The sequence below is a fragment of the Papaver somniferum genome, unplaced genomic scaffold (assembly GCF_003573695.1).
Source record: "Papaver somniferum cultivar HN1 unplaced genomic scaffold, ASM357369v1 unplaced-scaffold_84, whole genome shotgun sequence".
In the NCBI taxonomy this organism is placed as follows: domain Eukaryota; kingdom Viridiplantae; phylum Streptophyta; class Magnoliopsida; order Ranunculales; family Papaveraceae; genus Papaver; species Papaver somniferum.
Window position 1 is genome coordinate 1,422,027 of NW_020651415.1, and position 20,938 is coordinate 1,442,964.

At 36.2% G+C, this 20,938-nt stretch overlaps 1 protein-coding gene across 1 annotated transcript; it reads left to right on the forward strand.

Moving 5' to 3' along the window:
* The first annotated feature begins 18,689 nt into the window (after positions 1-18,689).
* On the forward strand, positions 18,690-20,727 carry LOC113345895 (major latex protein 149-like). The gene is made up of 3 exons (XM_026589546.1): positions 18,690-18,903; positions 19,921-20,121; positions 20,231-20,727. The coding sequence occupies exons 1-3, from the start codon at positions 18,690-18,692 to the stop codon at positions 20,503-20,505; spliced, it is 690 nt and encodes a 229-aa protein (XP_026445331.1). The 3' UTR covers positions 20,506-20,727.
* Positions 20,728-20,938: the final 211 nt, after the last annotated feature.

Consider the following 20,938-nt stretch of genomic DNA (forward strand, 5'->3'; position numbering starts at 1 on the left):
CAGCACCTATGGTGTCGATGATTCCCAAACCTCCTTGGCTCCGTCTACATCACAGAATGACAAGATTCCTTGTCCGTTTACAACTTTCGATGGCTGCCAGGGTGGTACTGGGGATTGGGTTATTCCAGAATTGGGTGGATCCGACACCTGAAGGATCAACACTTCCCCACTGAGAGTGCCAGAGTGATTTGCAGGGAGAGAATCCAGAATATTGCAGGATTCTATGTTGCTTGGGAAGGGGTTCTGAAAGACATGAAATGTTGGCTGTGTACCAGGTGCATGACGACTCATACATGGAAAATGGCGTGTAAAAACTAGTTGCACTCTGCAGAAGTTATTCCAGGGCCTTTCAATGGGATTAGTGCAGATTTATTGATTCATGGTGTCGCTAAACCATGCAGTTCATCGCCTGTGGCTGTGTGTGACGCTGTGGCAGATGTTTCAGGTGAGGCGCCTGTAGGTGATGAAGAATTCGTAAGCCTTACTGTGGAGAAACTAAATCAGTTGCTGCAACATCAAATTCCCACTACTGTTAGTATTCCTCCACATTGCAGGTTACATTTTTCTCGGGCTCTCAAATCTGCCTTAGACTCTGTTTAGCTAATCCCTCGAGCATTGTGGCCTGGATTAGATTGTTGATGCTGCCAATTTGTACGTTAAACTTGTATGAACCACAAAACTCCAGTGAGGTGCGTTCCGGCACGAGAAGGAAGTTGCAGACTGCTGCTATAAACAAGGCATTGGTGGTCTGGAGGGATCCTGCCGGCTGCATCAGCTTGGTACATCATTTGCTTGGCCTGACCAGGGAATCTTCTAAGCAATGCGCTCCCAGCAAAAAGAAGACGAAGAAACATGTAGCCTGTCGTAGAAAGCTGGAGTATGGTCATTACACAGAAGCAATACGCATTCTTTCTTCAAATGGCGTTGCTCCACCTACCCCAGACACCTTGGTTGAACTACAGCAGAAACATCTTCATGCGCCACCCCCTATCATACCGGCAGAATTTGTTTCGATACCTGCCCTGACTGTTGACTCCAAGGCCGTTCTTGTTGCCCTGAAGAGCTTCCCAAAAGGGAAAGCTTGCGGCAGAGATGGTCTTCGCGCTCAACATTTGTTAGACGCCATGAGTGGAGCTGGTGCTGCAATTTCTGACGAGTTGCTGCTATCGATTACTGGTGTTGTGAACCTGTGACTTGCAGGTAAATGTCCTCCTTACCTTGGTGAATTTGTGTCCAGTTCTCCCTTAACCCCATTAGTTAAGCCCGGCGGTGGTTTAAGACCAATTACGGTAGGTACCATCTGGCGTAGGCTGTCTTCTAAGTTAGCAGCTACTTCTGTTTGCAAGAACTTGAACAAATATCTTAGCAATCACCAATATGGAGTTGGCATTCCTTGTGGCGGGGAAGGTATCCTACATGCGGAAAATAGACTTCTTGAACTGCACAGATCTGATAACACCAAATTTATGTTATTAATAGATTTTTCAAATGCATTCAACATGGTTGATCGATCCACTATTATCCGTCAGGTGGAATGTTTCCAACCCTGCTTGATTATTAAGTCTTAATCAGTATGACACGTTTGATGATCAAAACTCAAAAAATATCAAAACCCCATAAATAAATAAAGTAAATTAAGAGACCAGATAAGACTATGAGAAAACAATTATGAAAATCAAATAAGAAACAAATATGAACAATTACTAACCCTAGATCACACCATTGATAAGAGAATAAATTTTGTTTTCCCGTAACCTGATTTCTTCATCTGGTTGCAAATCGAGCTCAACACCCATCTTCAATTAACCCATTCTCTTTCTTACCGATTCAGAAACAGTCTCAGCTGCTCTTCCCAAAAACAAACCCTAGTTTCTGAATTTCTTCAATTCTCTTAACTTAATCATCAATCTCAGTTCTTAATAAACCTTATCTCGGCAAACCCATATAAATTTCATCTCTTATTCCTTCTTCAGTTTCCTCTGCAATTTCTTCTAAAACCCTAAATCACCAAACACCGATCGGAAACATCATCCATAAGATCATCAACTCATTAATCGAACATCGTCAACTCTTTAATCACTCTTAATCTCTCTCTCTTTCATCTCTCAATATGCTCCGTTGTTCTCTTTTCGTTTTCGGTTTCAAGTGAATGAGAATGAGTTTAGGGTTTGGTTTGGTTTAGTTTATTTTTCACGGGAGTATCGTACACCTTGACGGCGTAACTTAACATCCAGTTAAGTATTGGGTGTAAACGGAGCGTAAATAATTTTTTAGAGGCAAATTAAGACAAAATTATTGTCTACCCACCTTTATGATGACGGTGTTACTAACGGGCGGTTAAATACAGAGTGTAAACGAAGTGTTATCCAAGTTTAAATGTTCCGACCAATAGAGTCCCGCCAAGTGTCCTTACCAGGTTTACTAATGCCCAAAACTTTCATCTAATTTAATTTGAATGGGGTGTCAAACTCATCGTGCGACGTGGGAACTCATATCACTTGACTTAGCATTTTAAAGGAAGGGAGATTGATTCAAAAATGGAAATATAATTAATAATGAATCAAGCTAGCTAACATGATATCAACTACATCACGAGAGGGTTAATGTTCTCTCTAAAATTCAAATATGAAAGTGGTATACGTATATATAATGTATTCTTTCGTAATTGTGGTTTATGATCGATCAGCGTGTTCAGTGTACTAAAGACTATCTTATATGTCGATTGTCTACTAGACCTTTTTATTGACTTAATAAATGAGTGTGCATGCATACTTGCATGTGTCTGTGGTTCGTCGCATTTCAAGTAAGTCATTGTGCAAAACAATTAGAGCTGAGGATGGAATGGAGCTAACAAAAATGAACGTGCCTGTGTTTCGGTTTGAATGTTAGATATATGTCCTTAAATCACATGCATGCACCATCTACCGTTTGCCTGTTTGATCTGGTGGCAGTAGAAGAACTTTACCCCACTGTACGATACTGTATAGGTCCCGAGATTTGTTCACATTCAATCTAAAAATCTAGAAACATGCGACAAGAAAGCTTAGCAATATATGTATATTTTTTTTTACTCGGCATAGCAATATATGATTCCCGTACCTTGGGTTAATGATAGGGTCAATGATTTGTGCTCGCGTGGGGCAAACACTATTACAACAGAACTTTCACCCTTCAAAGAACACATAATCCTCGTTTAAATTCGAAGGGAGTTGAACTTTCGACCATTCAAACCACTAGGGGTTAAAGACTGTACTACAAAATTCACTTTATGGCGTGTTATTGTTACATTCGATTGGTTAATACAACTACCAGGCATGTGAAAAATCTTTTCCTTCATTACATAATTACCAGAATTAAATTAAATGAAAGAGAATGGAGAAGTTATGAAACACTCGTCGGAAATTGTGCACAAAATTGTACTCGTGGTAGCTCAGAAGTGTTGTTGAATGAACTATTAATTATCACACAAACTCTTATCTTGTCTATAAATCTTCGATTATTTCTAGATATAGTTGAATGATTGTTGTCCTAAATGCAGCTCACTATTGGATCCCTCCTGTACTCGTCGGTTGTTTCTATATAATAAGGCTGGTACGTCCTCCCTGTGTATTCTGAAAGTGTTTCATGTGTTTGCATTAAAATGATAAAGTTGATCGACCTATTCATTGTAACATATTTTAATCAAGCTAGTCTGAAGGTTTCCTCAAATTTCTTCGCGGGTTACAATGACGACTGGATTGCAGTTTCTGTAATATCCTCCGTACTTAGTTAATCCCCATAGCACATGTACACACGGCATTAGACCTGTTAAGGCGCGCAGTTATCATGATATGCAATTGTGCATATACTATTTGTGTTGATCATTTCTTTAGCCAGTATATATTTTTTTCAAATTTAAGTATAGCGAGGCTTGTATCAACCGAAAGATTTGCTTTGAGTTTGAGATACTAGCTAGCTATGTCCATTCAACTGGTTGGTTATCATGTTGCTCATTATTTCAACCGATGGTAAACAGAATTCATCCAAATATGGAACCTAAAACAGTATCTCATCACCACAGAAGGAGTTAAAAGTCACTTTGTATGACTACAATGTCACAAGATCTTTTCTTGTCTCAAAATCTCATAGTCTTTCCGGATAGATCTAGTTGAACGATCGTTGCTCAAAATACAGCTCATTACCGAGTCACCACCCTTTATCCAATTCATTCCTGTAGTAGCTGGTTGATTCTATATAAACTTATTCGGCTAACATCAATTTTCATCACAATAACAATCTTCCTAATATCAGCTAAGGCAACAATCACTATCGAAGTGCAAAGAAAATGCGAGCAGAAACAAGGAGATTCGCGAGAAGGATCTAAATACGAAAGACCAAAATGGAGTGTCAAACAAGATATCAAGGGCGAAGCCATAAAGGGGCGAAGTAAGGTTATTTGGCTGAAAAAGACAAAGCTGCGAAGTAAGTGAATCAGGGAGCAAGAAAAGAGACAGGTGTCCCGACAAGCCCATGTGAAGTTAGCAAAAGAAGGGGAAAAGCTTTATGGAAAACGGTCCGGGCGAAGTGTAAAGCGCCACTGCGAGAACGTGATGAGATAAATGAGTTGTGTTCCACTAGGGTTAGATGGATATAAATAGAGGTCCTTGAACAATGTATTGGGGATCGGATTTTCGGAGAGTGAGAGAGCTTAGCCTAGAGAAAGATTAGGGTTTCCTTGTATTCAAAAACTTGTATCTTTGTTACTTGGAGTGATTCATCAATAAAGATTTCTCAGTTTATATTACTTAGTATATCTTAGATCTTGGTTACTATCACTTTGGGTGTGCTACTGGATTTCCAGTAATTACACACTATTAAGACAACACTCGCGTATCAAACAACAAATAATCTTTGATAAAACAGGGAGTTGAACTTTTGAACCCTTCAAACGGCTAGGAACAAAAAGACCACTGCACTACAAAACCACTATCAAACTTCACTTTCTTTTTGTTAATTTGACATTTTCATTCCACTGGTTAGATATTAAGGATGAGTCCCACCACAGTGAAGAATCTTTTCCTTCCGTGCACAAATACAAAAAATGAACCAAATGAAAAAATTAAGAGATCACGCGAACACCCGTTAAAGAATGTACAAAAAAAAATAATTAGTCGTGATAGATCCGAAGTGTTGTTGGTCGTACTATTAATAATTATCTCAGAAAATGCTTCTCACTATCCGAAGTGTGTTGTTGTCTTTGATTCTTTCCATGGGGCATGACAATCAATTAATCAATTCATTCCTGTACTTGTTGGTTGTTTTTATATAAACTCATTCAGCTAAGATCAATTTCATCACAAATTCACAATCTTCTCAATTTCATCACACGTTCACAATCTTACTGATATTTTAGTTAAGGCAGGAACCAGTACCAACCATCATCCATGGCCAATCAACATACCATTTCAGGTCTTGTTGGGAAACTTATTACTGAATTCGAGGTTAACTGCAATCCCGACAAGTATTACTACATATTTAAGCACCATGAAGACCTTCCAAGAAAACTTATTACTTTTCTGTTTTCTCACGAAATCAGTTTTCACTTGGAAACAACAATGCCTAGAACTCGATCCTCAACCTCTCCAGATATCAGCACCTATGGTGTCGATGATTCCCAAACCTCCTTGGCTCCGTCTACATCACAGAATGACAAGATTCCTTGTCCGTTTACAACTTTCGATGGCTGCCAGGGTGGTACTGGGGATTGGGTTATTCCAGAATTGGGTGGATCCGACACCTGAAGGATCAACACTTCCCCACTGAGAGTGCCAGAGTGATTTGCAGGGAGAGAATCCAGAATATTGCAGGATTCATGTTGCTTGGGAAGGGGTTCTGAAAGACATGAAATGTTGGCTGTGTACCAGGTGCATGACGACTCATACATGGAAAATGGCGTGTAAAAACTAGTTGCACTCTGCAGAAGTTATTCCAGGGCCTTTCAATGGGATTAGTGCAGATTTATTGATTCATGGTGTCGCTAAACCATGCAGTTCATCGCCTGTGGCTGTGTGTGACGCTGTGGCAGATGTTTCAGGTGAGGCGCCTGTAGGTGATGAAGAATTCGTAAGCCTTACTGTGGAGAAACTAAATCAGTTGCTGCAACATCAAATTCCCACTACTGTTAGTATTCCTCCACATTGCAGGTTACATTTTTCTCGGGCTCTCAAATCTGCCTTAGACTCTGTTCTAGCTAATCCCTCGAGCATTGTGGCCTGGATTAGATTGTTGATGCTGCCAATTTGTACGTTAAACTTGTATGAACCACAAAACTCCAGTGAGGTGCGTTCCGGCACGAGAAGGAAGTTGCAGACTGCTGCTATAAACAAGGCATTGGTGGTCTGGAGGGATCCTGCCGGCTGCATCAGCTTGGTACATCATTTGCTTGGCCTGACCAGGGAATCTTCTAAGCAATGCGCTCCCAGCAAAAAGAAGACGAAGAAACATGTAGCCTGTCGTAGAAAGCTGGAGTATGGTCATTACACAGAAGCAATACGCATTCTTTCTTCAAATGGCGTTGCTCCACCTACCCCAGACACCTTGGTTGAACTACAGCAGAAACATCTTCATGCGCCACCCCCTATCATACCGGCAGAATTTGTTTCGATACCTGCCCTGACTGTTGACTCCAAGGCCGTTCTTGTTGCCCTGAAGAGCTTACCCAAAGGGAAAGCTTGCGGCAGAGATGGTCTTCGCGCTCAACATTTGTTAGACGCCATGAGTGGAGCTGGTGCTGCAATTTCTGACGAGTTGCTGCTGTCGATTACTGGTGTTGTGAACCTGTGACTTGCAGGTAAATGTCCTCCTTCCCTTGGTGAATTTGTGTCCAGTGCTCCCTTAACCCCATTAGTTAAGCCCGGCGGTGGTTTAAGACCAATTGCTGTAGGTACCATCTGGCGTAGGCTGTGTTCTAAGTTAGCAGCTACTTCTGTTTGCAAGAACTTGAACAAATATCTTAGCAATTACCAATATGGAGTTGGCATTCCTTGTGGCGGGGAAGGTATCCTACATGCGGAAAATAGACTTCTTGAACTGCACAGATCTGATAACACCAAATCTATGTTATTAATAGATTTTTCAAATGCATTCAACATGGTTGATCGATCCACTATTATCCGTCAGGTAAGAACACTCTGCCCTAGCATCTCTCGTTGGGTTGAATTCTGTTATACGCAACCTGCCAGGCTGTATTATCAAGAGCACATTCTCTCCTCAGCAGGGTGACCCTCTTGGCCCCTTACTTTTTGTGTTAGCTTTGCACCCTCTTGTCGAGAAGATTGCAGCTAATTGTGCGCTGGATTTCCATGCCTGGTATTTAGAAGACGGCACCATCGCAGGCGACACTATGGAAGTGTCTAAGGCCTTGAAGATTCTTCAAGAGGATGGACCAGGCTACATGTTACATCTGAATATTTCGAAGACGGAATAATTTTGGCCTTCTTATGATCCGAGACGAGATTCTTGCAATGCTTTTCCTTCGAATATTGGTAAGCCAAAAGATGGTGTTAAGCTGCTTGGAGGGCCAGTCAGTCTGGATGCGGATTTCTGCAGCAAAGTGATGATGGGAAGGGTTGAGAAAACTATTCAACTCATGGGAAAGATCCAGGAGTTGCAAGATCCTCAATGTGAGCTTTTACTTTTGCGTAGTTGCACTGGTGTATCGAAGCTGTTTTTTTCCTTGCGCACCACTTGCCCCGCGGCATTTCAGTATGTTGCTAAGCGTTTTTATGATGTTCTTATGCAATATCTTCCTCGTCTTGTGGTCGGAGACGGGGCCGGTTTTGGCTTAACTCAGCAACGTATAGCCACTCTCCCAATCAAAGATGGTGGGCTTGGTATATACTCACTATGGCAGACACAATGCATTATTGCTACCTTGCATCTCAGGCACAGACCCAGCACCTACAAAATTCTATTTTGAAGTTGCCCGCTACAACTGACTTATGCCAAGGTTTCCATAATACGTTACAGAGTTTCACGCAAGCTTGTGGTATCCCTCTCACGGATTTCAACATTAATGATGCCGCCCCCAAATTCATGAAGTCTTTGGCGGCTACCTACTTTGGTGCAATCCGAGAAAAGGTACCTTCTAGCTTCCTTTTATCTTCACTTGAAGCTTCTGTTTGGCAGTGTAATAGATCAGATCATGCTATGGATTTTCTTAAGGCAGTACATATACCTGGGCTTCACCAAGCTGTTGTATCTAGGAAGTTTAGCTATATTTTGCAATGTCGTTTGGCTATCCCCCTATTTGAGGAAGATAGTAAGTGTTCTTTTTGTGGCAAACCTATGGATATCTTTGGTGACCATGCCATTCATTGTGCTAGCGAGGTCGGGCTTAAATTCAGACACGACTTAGTTAAAGATATTCTGGCAGATATGTGTTTAAGAGATGGTATTGTTGCTAGAAAGGAGGTTTCTTTGGGTGTTATTCATAATAAGGATTTTCGAACAGTGGACATCATGGTTTATAATTGGGAAGATGGAAAGGATGTTTGTCTTGATGTCACTGGGGTCTCTCCTTTCACTAGTGCTAAAACACGTAAGTTTATACCAGGGCAAGCCATTTCTGCTGCAATCACTCGCAAGAACAAAAAATATTTAGATGTTTGCACCTCACTTGGGTATGGTTTTGGGGTGTTGGCCTTCTCCACTTTTGGTGATCTTGGTGCGGATTTTCTACTCTTTTTGAAGAGACTAAGTAATTGCATGGCATGGCACGATGCGAATTTTAAGATAGGCAACTCTCTTTTTCACAGGCTCGGGATCGTTATTCAGAAAGGTGTTGGTGCCCAGCTTGTTGCTAGGTTACCCACCGTCTCTTGTAACATTGATTTCGATTTATAATAATAATAATAATAATACGGGCACCTAGCTCAGCTGGTCATCCCTGTTTTCCAAAGTTTCATGCGTTCCAGGAGGTCTCAGGTTCGAGTCTCCAATGGCATAATATTGCAAGAATTAACATGGAAGGTACTGTTAGCTTGCCCCCCTTGTGACACAATCTCACCCCCTCCTGTTTCGGCTGTTCAATTAATGTAGTAGTATGTCGTTGGAGCTTAGCTTGTTAGGCTTCCAACTAATTTCATGTAATAATCCTTATCCAATAATAATAATAATAATAATAATTAACATCGAAGTTAGAGTTAGTTTGCCCCCTTGTCATACAATCTCAGCCCCCATCCGCTTCGGTAGGCTAGCACATCAACCTGTTCAATTAATGTAACAGTATGTCCTTCGAGCTTAGCTTGTTAGGCTTCCAATTAGTTTCATGTAATAATCGTTATCCAATAATATAATAATAATAATATGTAATCTAAGTAATTTGGATTGTTACTACTATCTAAGATTTGGCAAGGCTGGCATTCCCTGTGATAACCAAAGCGTACCGTATGCAATAATACTAATTGGAAGGTAGCCAATGAATCCCCTGCTACTGCTGTCCCTAGTTGTAGTGTTCCTAGTGCATGGTGATAAAAAATTATCAGAAAATGTTAGTAGTCCGGATACTGAATCCCCTGCTACTGCTATCCCTAGTAGTAGTGTTCCTAGTGGTGATAGAGAATTATCAGAAAATGTTAGTATCTACTATGCTTCCGATACTGCTGTGAGAGTTGTTGGCCGGGAAGGGACTTGAAAAAGGGTGCAATTCCGGCTTTTACTAATAACTATTCCTGATCAAAATTCCAAAGCGACATCTCTACCTTTTTGCCACATTTTTTTGTTGTTGAAGATGAATTCGTTTCACCACCTTGGATTAAGGAAATTTTGGTTTCACATTAGTGAATAAAGTTTTATATGTATGATGGACACAAGTTCCCATTGGACATGCTGTAAGCAAGAATCGGAAGAACTAGGTCTAGGTTTTGTCTTTCTCTGGCCGAGTTAGGAGAGAGAAAAGTTTCTCATATCCTACATACTATGAGTGATCCATCTCTAATTTTCGGTTGTGAAAACAACAAACAAATTCAATTTTAGTATTTTCTTGACTGTGAAACTCAACGGTCAGAAATTTTCACGCGTGCCCATAATTCTTGATGAAAATTATTAACAAATCCATATTTTTCAAAATTATGAGTTTCGAGATAGAAGCGAAAACAAAAGGAAAGATCTGATTTTCTTAATAATAAAATCGGGTCTTTTCTTCCTTTCTTCTTCTTCATCTTGCCCCTTTATCATAACCTAATAGTTATAACTTTGTCGAGCAGCTGTTTCCAACTAGGGTTTCAACTTCTTTCATCAATTTCTTCTCCAATGTAACGTCTTTTTCTTCTATTTTCTTCGGGGATTTGTATCTAGGTATATGTTGATTTGTATGATTCTGATAAGATTTGATTTTCTTGCTGTGTTCGATTAGGTTTCTGAATTTGTTATTATCCTTGCTAGGTTTACTGTGTTCATCTTTGTTTCAGATAATTTTCTTGAGCAAGATGAGGAAAATGAGATGGGATTTACACGGAAGATTTCTGGATACTAAATGACGACTTTGCTGGTGATTTCTTGCTTGAATTTGGAGCTGGTTTTGGTGGATTGTTTTACTTGGTTCAGCTGAAGTATATAAAGTTGTTGTGTCTGACTTTACAATGGGCACTGACAGTTTTGTTGAACCATTCGAAGTCGGTCAAGAAGAGTAAGAAGCAGTGGACCGTTGCCATGGGTTAATGGTCGAGTTAGTGATGGAATTTTGGCTCAGCAGTGGCCGAGAAAACAGCAAAGAATCTGATTTCGCTGACTGTTTAAGTATGGCTAATTGGTGAAATTTGTTGAGTGTTGTCAACATATTTGGAGTTGATTTTGAAGCTGAGAAGGGAAAGAAGATAAAGGGTTAGTGGTGTTTTTTCAGGAGTTAACAGGGAGAGGAAGTATGGTTGTTTGAGATTGGGTTCAGCTTTGGTGAAAGTCAGTGGAAATAGGCATGCTACTGCCAAGGGTTCGAAGTGGTCTCAGTTGAGAACAACAAACAAGTCTGTAGTTGTGATTGCACCATTTTCGTCTGTAGCCATAGCTCGATGGCTGTGTAGGAGGGGTATTACAAAATGGCCAATGAATGTTTTTGAAGTGTGTGAGGTTGTAATATTCATCCCAATTTCAAGGATATTTTTGTCTTTTACTAAAAGGGTATTTTTGTAATTTACTTAAGAGGGTATTTTGGTATTTTTAAATTATGGTTCACGTGACATGTCAAATTTATATCTTACTTGTTAAATCAAAAATTGACACTTGTCGCTTTAGTATTGGTTATTAAGTTTATAGTGTTTTTAAATTAACAAACTACTTATTTAGCTGGAATGTAAATTCTTACTGTTAGACTCACATGATTAGTGGAAAGAACAAACGAAATTTGAATTCATGTTTAGTACTTGCCACGTGTCATAAATTGATAGGGGTGCATAGAGTCCTTTGGTGTAAATCTTGTTTGCATTTCGTGTAAATTGTGGCTTGGTTGACTAAGGAAACTTCGACCAATTTTTTCGCCTCTAGTGCCAAGTGTCAAGGCATTATTAGCTGATAGTTATTTAGGGTTTTAATCAATTTTAATATAAATATCAAAGTTGCATTAGTCGGTCAAGGAAGGGATAATTTCTTCGGTTTGGTGTTTAGGTTCCTGTAAAAGAGAAAAAAAAATACAATAGGTTTTAAGATTTCTTTTGGCATAAATCTTTTAGAATAGTTAAGGGATTCTTTATCACTGGATGGATTGGAGATTTCGTATTCCTATCGCTAGCGTTTGAGGTAGGCGCAACACAATCAAAAACCTTCTTTTTATTTAAGTTTCTTTTAATTAATTTTATTTTGTAAGTTTTGATTCATATATGAATGATAATCGATGTTGTGAGTATGATTATGTATGTTGGGCTGCGGTCCATAGATTGTGATTCTTAAAAACAACTTTGATGGGATACGAGATATCCTTGGGAACGGTTTTGTTCCCTAAACCCACGTGGGGCTCCCTGGGGCGAGCGGATTTGATGTGATTGATTTGATTGTTCTTATGGATGTGGTGTTTCCATGTATTTGTGATGCTATTAACCATGCTAGTTGTTTTAAAAAGAATTGAAAATGTTTGATAAAATGTTTTGTTGCTTCTTTTCCTAATGGGTGTCACAACTCACGTCGTTTAATGAAAAAAAATTTCCAGATTTTATGGCACCACAAGGAGTTAATGGCGGAAAAGCGTAGAGATCGGTTTTGGTGATATTATTAGTAGTTTGCATAGGATTTATGATTGGGATTGTAATAAAATATCATCAACTCTTTTAGATGATTTAATTAGTTATTTATTGGGTATTAAAGATTTAAATATTATTGGGTTAATGTATAACCAAAGAAAAAAATGCTTTGTTTAGACTACTCTATTTGATTGAATAATGGAAATTTCTGGATCATGTCAGTTTGACTGTCTATCATAATTATTATATAATACGTTTTTGTCTCATGTTTTTTATGTTACATGTAAAAATTTCTCAATATGTACATATAAAAATTTCATAATTTTCTGAGTTCCAGAAGTATTTTTAAATCAATTGTTTTCAATGTACAAGGATCAGACATTTTCTGTCAGATTCAATTTTACTGAAGTTGTCTATTTTTTTTAAATATTCTATGTCATGTTTTAGCCTTTAGAGTCTACTGAAAACTCAAAGATGGTTCTTTTATCTTTTTATAATGATCGACCAAAGAAAATTTGAAGTTGTGAGTGAATTGATATGATTTTTCTAAAACGAATCGCGTCACTGTTGTACGTTTCTGCAGTACTGGTCAACTACTCGTTTGACTATGGTCAAAAGGTATTTAAAATAAACTAAAAATCCTAGAAATTTTATTACTGGATAGCAAATAAGTTTGGATTCAGAATATATAATTATAATAATTTATGGATTCGGATTGGACTCAGTAAAATTATTTGAGTGACCTGGGGTCAGTTTCTGTTTTATGAATCTTTCTTAAAAACGTAATTATTTTGGATTTAATCTGGAACTTTTAACGGTGAAATTAATTTTTCTGATAAAGTATATTTCTTTAGGGTTCATGTAAATTAAAAATCACATCAAATTAACGGTTAGATGTTCCGAAAAGAATTTTTATGTATCCGCTGCAACAGAATTTCTGAATTAAACATAAATAAAGATTAAACAAAGAATTAGTCGTTTGGACTTGGGCCAAGTATGGAAGTCAGGGCCTGATATTTAAGGTAGCATTTTGGATTTTGGGTTTTGGATTTGGGTTGAAATCCAGGCCCGAAAATCGGGGTGTTACAGTTTGGTATCAGAGCAGCAATTAGATCCTTTCGGAGCTAGTTGTTGCGAAAACAATAATAGTAAATGTTAATTGTGTTTCGATAAATTTGGTTCTGTGTTTTTCTTTTTAGCTTGCATTTTTTTTTTTATCGCGTTACTTTAAATTTAGGGACTAAATTTCTTGAAGTGTGTGAGGTTGTAATATTCATCCCAATTTCAAGGATATTTTTGTCTTTTACTAAAAGGGTATTTTTGTAATTTACTTAAGAGGGTATTTTGGTATTTTTAAATTATGGTTCACGTGACATGTCAAATTTATATCTTACTTGTTAAATCAAAAATTGACACTTGTCGCTTTAGTATTGGTTATTAAGTTTATAGTGTTTTTAAATTAACAAACTTCTTATTTAGCTGGAATGTAAATTCTTACTGTTAGACTCACATGATTAGTGGAAAGAACAAACGAAATTTGAATTCATGTTTAGTACTTGCCACGTGTCATAAATTGATAGGGGTGCATAGAGTCCTTTGGTGTAAATCTTGTTTGCATTTCGTGTAAACTGTGGCTTGGTTGACTAAGGAAACTTCGACCAATTTTTTCGCCTCTAGTGCCAAGTGTCAAGGCATTATTAGCTGATAGTTATTTAGGGTTTTAATCAATTTTAATATAAATATCAAAGTTGCATTAGTCGGTCAAGGAAGGGATAATTTCTTCGGTTTGGTGTTTAGGTTCCTCTAAAAGAGAAAAAAAAATACAATAGGTTTTAAGATTTCTTTTGGCATAAATCTTTTAGAATAGTTAAGGGATTTTTTATCACTGGATGGATTGGAGATTTCGTATTCCTATCGCTAGCGTTTGAGGTAGGCGCAACACAATCAAAAACCTTCTTTTTATTTAAGTTTCTTTTAATTAATTTTATTTTGTAAGTTTTGATTCATATATGAATGATAATCGATGTTGTGAGTATGATTATGTATGTTGGGCTGCGGTCCATAGATTGTGATTCTTAAAAACAACTTTGATGGGATACGATATATCCTTGGGAACGGTTTTGTTCCCTAAACCCACGTGGGGCTCCCTGGGGCGAGCGGATTTGATGTGATTGATTTGATTGTTCTTATGGATGTGGTGTTTCCATGTATTTGTGATGCTATTAACCATGCTAGTTGTTTTAAAAAGAATTGAAAATGTTTGATAAAATGTTTTGTTGCTTCTTTTCCTACTGGGTGTCACAACTCACGTCGTTTAGTGACAAAAAAATTCCAGATTTTATGGCACCACAAGGAGTTAATGGCGGAAAAGCGTAGAGATCGGTTTTGGTGCTATTATTAGTAGTTTGCATAGGATTTATGATTGGGATTGTAATAAAATATCATCAACTCTTTTAGATGATTTAATTAGTTATTTATTGGGTATTAAAGATTTAAATATTATTGGGTTAATGTATAACCAAAGAAAAAAATGCTTTGTTTAGACTACTCTATTTGATTGAATAATGGAAATTTCTGGATCATGTCAGTTTGACTGTCTATCATAATTATTATATAATACGTTTTTGTCTAATTATTTTTATGTTACATGTAACAATCTCTCAATATATACATATAAAAATTTCATAATTTTCTGAGTTCCAGAAGTATTTTTAAATCCATTGTTTTCAATGTACAAGGATCAGACGTTTTCTGTCAGATTCAATTTTACTGAAGTTGTCTATTTTTTTTAAATATTCTATGTCATGTTTTAGCCTTTAGAGTCTACTGAAAACTCAAAGATGGTTCTTTTATCTTTTCATAATGATCTACCAAAGAAAATTTGAAGTTTTGAGTGAATTGATATGATTTTTCTAAAACGAATCGTCACTGTTGTACGTTTCTGCAGTACTGGTCAACTACTCGTTTGACTATGGTCAAAAGGTATTTAAGATAAACTAAAAATCCTAGAAATTTTATTACTGGATAGGCGATAAGTTTGGATTCAGAATATATAATTATAATAATTTATGGATTCGTATTGGACTCAGTAAAATTATTTGAGTGACCTGGCGTCAGTTTCTGTTTTATGAATCTTTCTTAAAAACATAATTATTTTGGATTTAATCTGGAACTTTTAACGGTGAAATTAATTTTTCTGATAACGTATATTTCTTTAGGGTTCATGTAAATTAAAAATCACGTCAAATTAACGGTTAGATGTTCCGAAAATAATTTTTATGTATCCGCTGCAACAGAATTTCTGAATTAAACATAAATAAAGATTAAACAAAGAATTAGTCGTTTGGACTTGGGCCAAGTATGGAAGTCAGGGCCTGATATTTAAGGTAGCATTTTGGATTTTGGGTTTTGGATTTGGGTTGAAATCCAGGCCCGAAAATCGGGGTGTTACATAAACAAATCAATGAACCATGAAAACTTCGAAATATAGAGTAATTCAATCTGGTTAAGTCACCAAGTCGCAAGTTTTTATGCTTTTTTTTATAATATTAATATAGAGATGGTTAAAATCTAAATTAGATCCATCAAAGTTTCTATGCTGGCATGCATTTTAAGAGAGAAAATGGAATAAAGAGCAAAAGGGTGATGATGGAGGATTGAACAATTGTGTAGATCATGAGAAATGCTTTAGGCCTTGCTAGGTAAAATTTACGATTATCTATTTATGATTATCTATAATCGTAAATAGATAAATGGTTTAGTATTATCATTTTTATAATAAACTTTCAGAAACACCTTTCTCAAATAATTAATTATCTTTGAAAAAATGCTCCAAAAAACAAGAGGAAAAAACAATAATTTAGAATTTTTTTCTAAGTCCTCTATAATTTTATTGAAAAATGGATCATTTGTCTAAATATTTTTAAAACATGGTCCAAATGGACGAGTAAAATTAGTATGGGTGAAATGGACAAAAAAGAAATAGCAAGGATGAAACTGGATTCATCCTGGCTTAAACTTAAAAAATAGCGAGGATGAAACTGGATGCATCCTGTGTAAATTAAAAATAAGAAAAAATATTTGAAAATTGGTAGGATGAAACTGTTTACATCCTGGCTATTTTTACATTTTTTCATTTAAAAAGGTTCAAAATTTAAGTGTCCTTTTCACCCAGAAATTATTGATTTTGGTCTTTTTAACCAATTTTATGTTTTTTTTAGCTCTCCCACAATAGTTTAAAAAAAATAATAAGAAAAAACTCAATTCAATTTTCTTGAGAAAAATAACTGACTACAATAATTTTTAAAAATAACTTTTTTTATTTCTAAAAATAGTGGATTTTTTAAATTATGATTAAAATAATTAATCATTTTAATGGTTACTAAACACATACATAATCCATTATAATCTGGATAATGGATTATGCGCTGATAATTTATTATAATAATGGTTACCAAACAACTTCTTAGAGACGGGATAACAATTATGTAAAGTATATTTGGCTGTAAGAGATTAAAAAAATCACGGATCTAGATATTGCATCTCCATAATGTCACATCATCTGAGGGTGAAAATGTGCGAGTTCATTATTGTTGTCCCACGGATGAGCGTATGATAGCACGACTCCATGTTTTATCACAATAAAAGTTCTGGTCTTCTTTGTAGAAACATGATGTTTTATTACTAACAAGTCCGTTGGTTTCTCGGATCTAATTCTGATGCCTCAAATCTGTTGTCTATCGTGTACTGACAGGTACCAACAACTGATTTTTTGTAAAATCATTTGTAACATAGTAAACCCTACACCACATGTACACAAAGTTGGGAACTTTTAATGCATACAATTGATGATACAATTTATTGTTGATCGATCTATGAAACACGTACAATAACTAACTCAATCATACTTTTAAATTTGTTGCAGCTTCCATCTCATGGTATAAATGGTCAATGGCCTTCCACAGTCTATAATTTGTTGCAGCTTTGGCACACATTTAAATTAGTAGGAAATACCATATATTCCTAGGAATAATAAATTAGAGAGAGTCTAGTCCAGTTGACCCAGTCATGTGTGTGTTTGGTCCTATTTGGGAAAATATATTATAGTTTGGTCCTAAAAATTATGGTTTGGTCCTAGAATGATGTCATGGATGATGTAATTGTCATCTTGTAGAGGAAGAAATACCCTTTTGGATTAGGAGCATATATATAGCAAAAAGTAAGAGAGAAGAAATCATTCTCAGATTTACTTTTTCTCTTTTATATTTTCAGATCTAGAATTTCTCTCTTTTTTTTATATTTCTTCCTGCTACTGTTTGAAGATGCAAACAATTTTTTTGAAGATTTGATATGTTGCTTATCTTTTAAAGATGTTGAAGATGAACTCGTCATTGTTGAAGATGAAGACGACGAAGACGACGTTTGTTTGAAGATTTTTTAGATCTGAACTCGTGTTTGTTTGATATTGAAGATGAAGACGGCGTTTGAAGATGACGAATTCAAATCTGCTGATGAAGACGACGATGAACTTGTGTGTTGTTTAAGATGAACTCGTCAAATATGATTCTCTGCTGGTGTTTTTTGTTGAAGGTGAACCCTAGAAATATGTTGATGTTGAAGATGAACTCTTCAAACCATAGAAATCTGCTGCTGCTGTTTGAAGATGAAGATTTATGTGTTTTGTTGCTGCTTCTTAAGATGAAATCGATGAAGATGATGAAGAAGATGAAGAATTATATGGAGTTCATTTCTTGAATGAACTCTGTTTTTTTAATTTTTTATATGGATTTCATTTCTGGAATGAACTCTACTTTTTAGGTTTTTATATAGAGTTCATTTCTGGAATGAACTCTGCTTTTTTTAAGTTTTTATATGGAGTTCATTTCTGGAATGAACTCTGCTTTTTTTAAGTTTTTATATGGAGTTCATTTCTGGAATGAACTCTGCTTTTTTTAGGTTTTTATATGGAGTTCATTTCTGGAATGAACTCTGTTTTTTTAGGTTTTTATATGGAGTTCATTTCTGGAATGAACTCTGTTTTTTTAGGTTTTTATATGGAGTTCATTTCTGGAATGAACTCTGTTTTTTTAGGTTTTTATATGGAGTTCATTCCTGGAATGAACTCTGTTTTTTTAGGTTTTTATATGGAGTCCATTTCTGGAATGAACTCTGTTTTTTTTAGGTTTTTATATGGAGTTCATTTCTGGAATGAACTCTGTCTTTCTTAGGTTTTTATATGGAGTTTATTTCATGATTGAACTCTGATTTTTTTAGGTTTTTATATGGAGTTCATTTCTGGAATGAACTTTGATTTATATGTTTTCTGAAAAAATAAGTAGAAACTAACAAGAGTTCATTTTGACGAGTGAACTGCTACAAGAAAATAAATAAAAATTAACACAGAAGGGTACTTTTATCTGTTTTACATTTTTAAATAATTATGCACCAAACAGTAAAGACGTCTTACCATAGGACTAAACAGACATGGACCCACCTAAAAAGGGACCAAAGGATATTTTTCCCATTAAATTACCTGAACATGATAAAACTGTCTCAGCTTTAATACCTGTTGTTGCACTATGGTGTATCTGGTTGGAGAGAAATTCAAGGACTTTTGATGAGAAGTCGAAAAGCATCGATCAAGCTTGTCAGAGTGCTACAGCTTCGCTACTTTCATGGGCTGCAATTTTTAAATCTTGTCTAAGAGGAAACTTAAGCTCTTTAGTCTTTAATTGGGATGTAATTTTTATTTAATATTGTAATTTTTTTCGTTGTTTTTTCTTTTGCAAGTAAGAAGCTTCTCTGTATATTCTTCCCTTTCTCTAATATATTATCTTCTTTATCAAAATAAAAATAAAAAACTAACTCAATCATGAACCCTCATTTCTGTGGACGCACTAGGCAGTAATTTGATGTAGTATGTGCAATCATCTGTCTATCTTGAGATGATCCTTTCAACCGTTTTTTACGAAGAATTCATTCAGAGTTTTAGCCTGGTATCTAATCGCACATAATGGTCAATATATAACTACAATCTCACCAAATCTTTTCTTGTCTCTAAATTTCTTATTTTTTATTTTATTTTTTTTTTCTGTCGAGAATGTAAATGTGGTTTCATCCGATCTAATTCTCCTTTGCTTCACATCTGCAGGCCATCATGGACTGACAGGTGACAGTGGCGACTTACTAAACCCCACACTACATGTACATAACATTCACTTTTAATGGATACAGTTGATCATGATATGATTCTGTTGATATAGTATATGATTTGTGTTGATCAACGAAACACCATATATAACATACTAAAATATGTAATGTACATTGAACGATTTGCTTAATTTTGATTTAGGACTAACTCTACCATGTACTCTCATTACTTGAAGCTGATCCTTAACTGTTTGTAAGAAAACTTCTTTTTAAATTTCAGGTACTAGTATCTCAACACAATACTAGTTGTTAAATGTCAATCTATAACTACAATCTCACAAAATTATTTCTTGTCTGTAAATCTCTTTTCTTTCCGGATAGATTGATCTAGTTGAATGATCGTTGCCCTAAAAATGCAGCTCATTATCGAGTCACCACCCTTTATCAATTCATTCCTGTAGTTTCTAGTTGGTTCTATATAAACTCATTCAGCTAACACTAATTTTCATCACAACCACAATCATCATAATATTCAGTTAAGGGAACCTTGAGTATCAACTACTAGCAATGACTCATGGTATTTCAGGTCTAGTTGGGAAACTTGTTATCAAATCCGAGGTTAACTGCAACGCTGACAAGTATTACCAAATATATAAGCAGCATGAAGATCTTCCAAGCGCAGTCCCCCATATTGTCACTAGTGCCAAATCTGTCGAGGGACATGGAACTACTGCTGGTTGCGTCAAGGAGTGGGGCTATATTCATGGTATATGCTTACATGACAATCAATACATCAAAATTATTGTATCTTTTCTTTCTTTTCATTCGTGCACTTAAAATTGATTAAGGGTTATATTATGTGCTTGTGTACGCAGAGGGTAAAACATTTACTTGCAGGGAGAAAACTACGTACACGGATGAAACAAGGACGATATATCATAGCATATTCGAAGGAGAATTGATGAATGATTGCAAAAAGTTCGATCTAACACTTGTCGTTGAACCGAAGGCTGATGGACATGGAAGCATTGTGAAGTATATTATTGATTATGAGAAGATAAATGAGGATTCTCCAGTTCCTATTCCATATCTGTTTTTCTTCCAACAGATCACCGAAGACTTGAACACTCACCTCTGTGCTTCTGATTAAATTATTAATGGATATGTCCGCCGGATACATATCCAAAAATGAATATCACTGTCCCATTAGTGGTAAATGATAGTAATAAAGTCTATATGTGGAGTTTCCACTAGACCTATTACGTATAATAAATGCGTGCGTACGCATGATTTTCTTCATTTCTTTTGTTATCGATTGTTTCTCGTCCCCTGTCTGTAATTTTCAATGCGTAATAATAATGTGTTATTTGTGTAATTTGGATTGTTACTACTATCTAAGATTTCGCATGGCTCTCCCTGTGCATATAACAAAGCGTACCGTACGCATTAGTGTGAAAAAGTGATAAACCTGTTCATTTCAACAGCAACAATGAAATCAACAACATCACAAGAGGTTGAATTCACGTCTAATGTTCTCCTTACACTTCAGATATATGTATTTTCCAAAGAATTGTGGCCAGAAA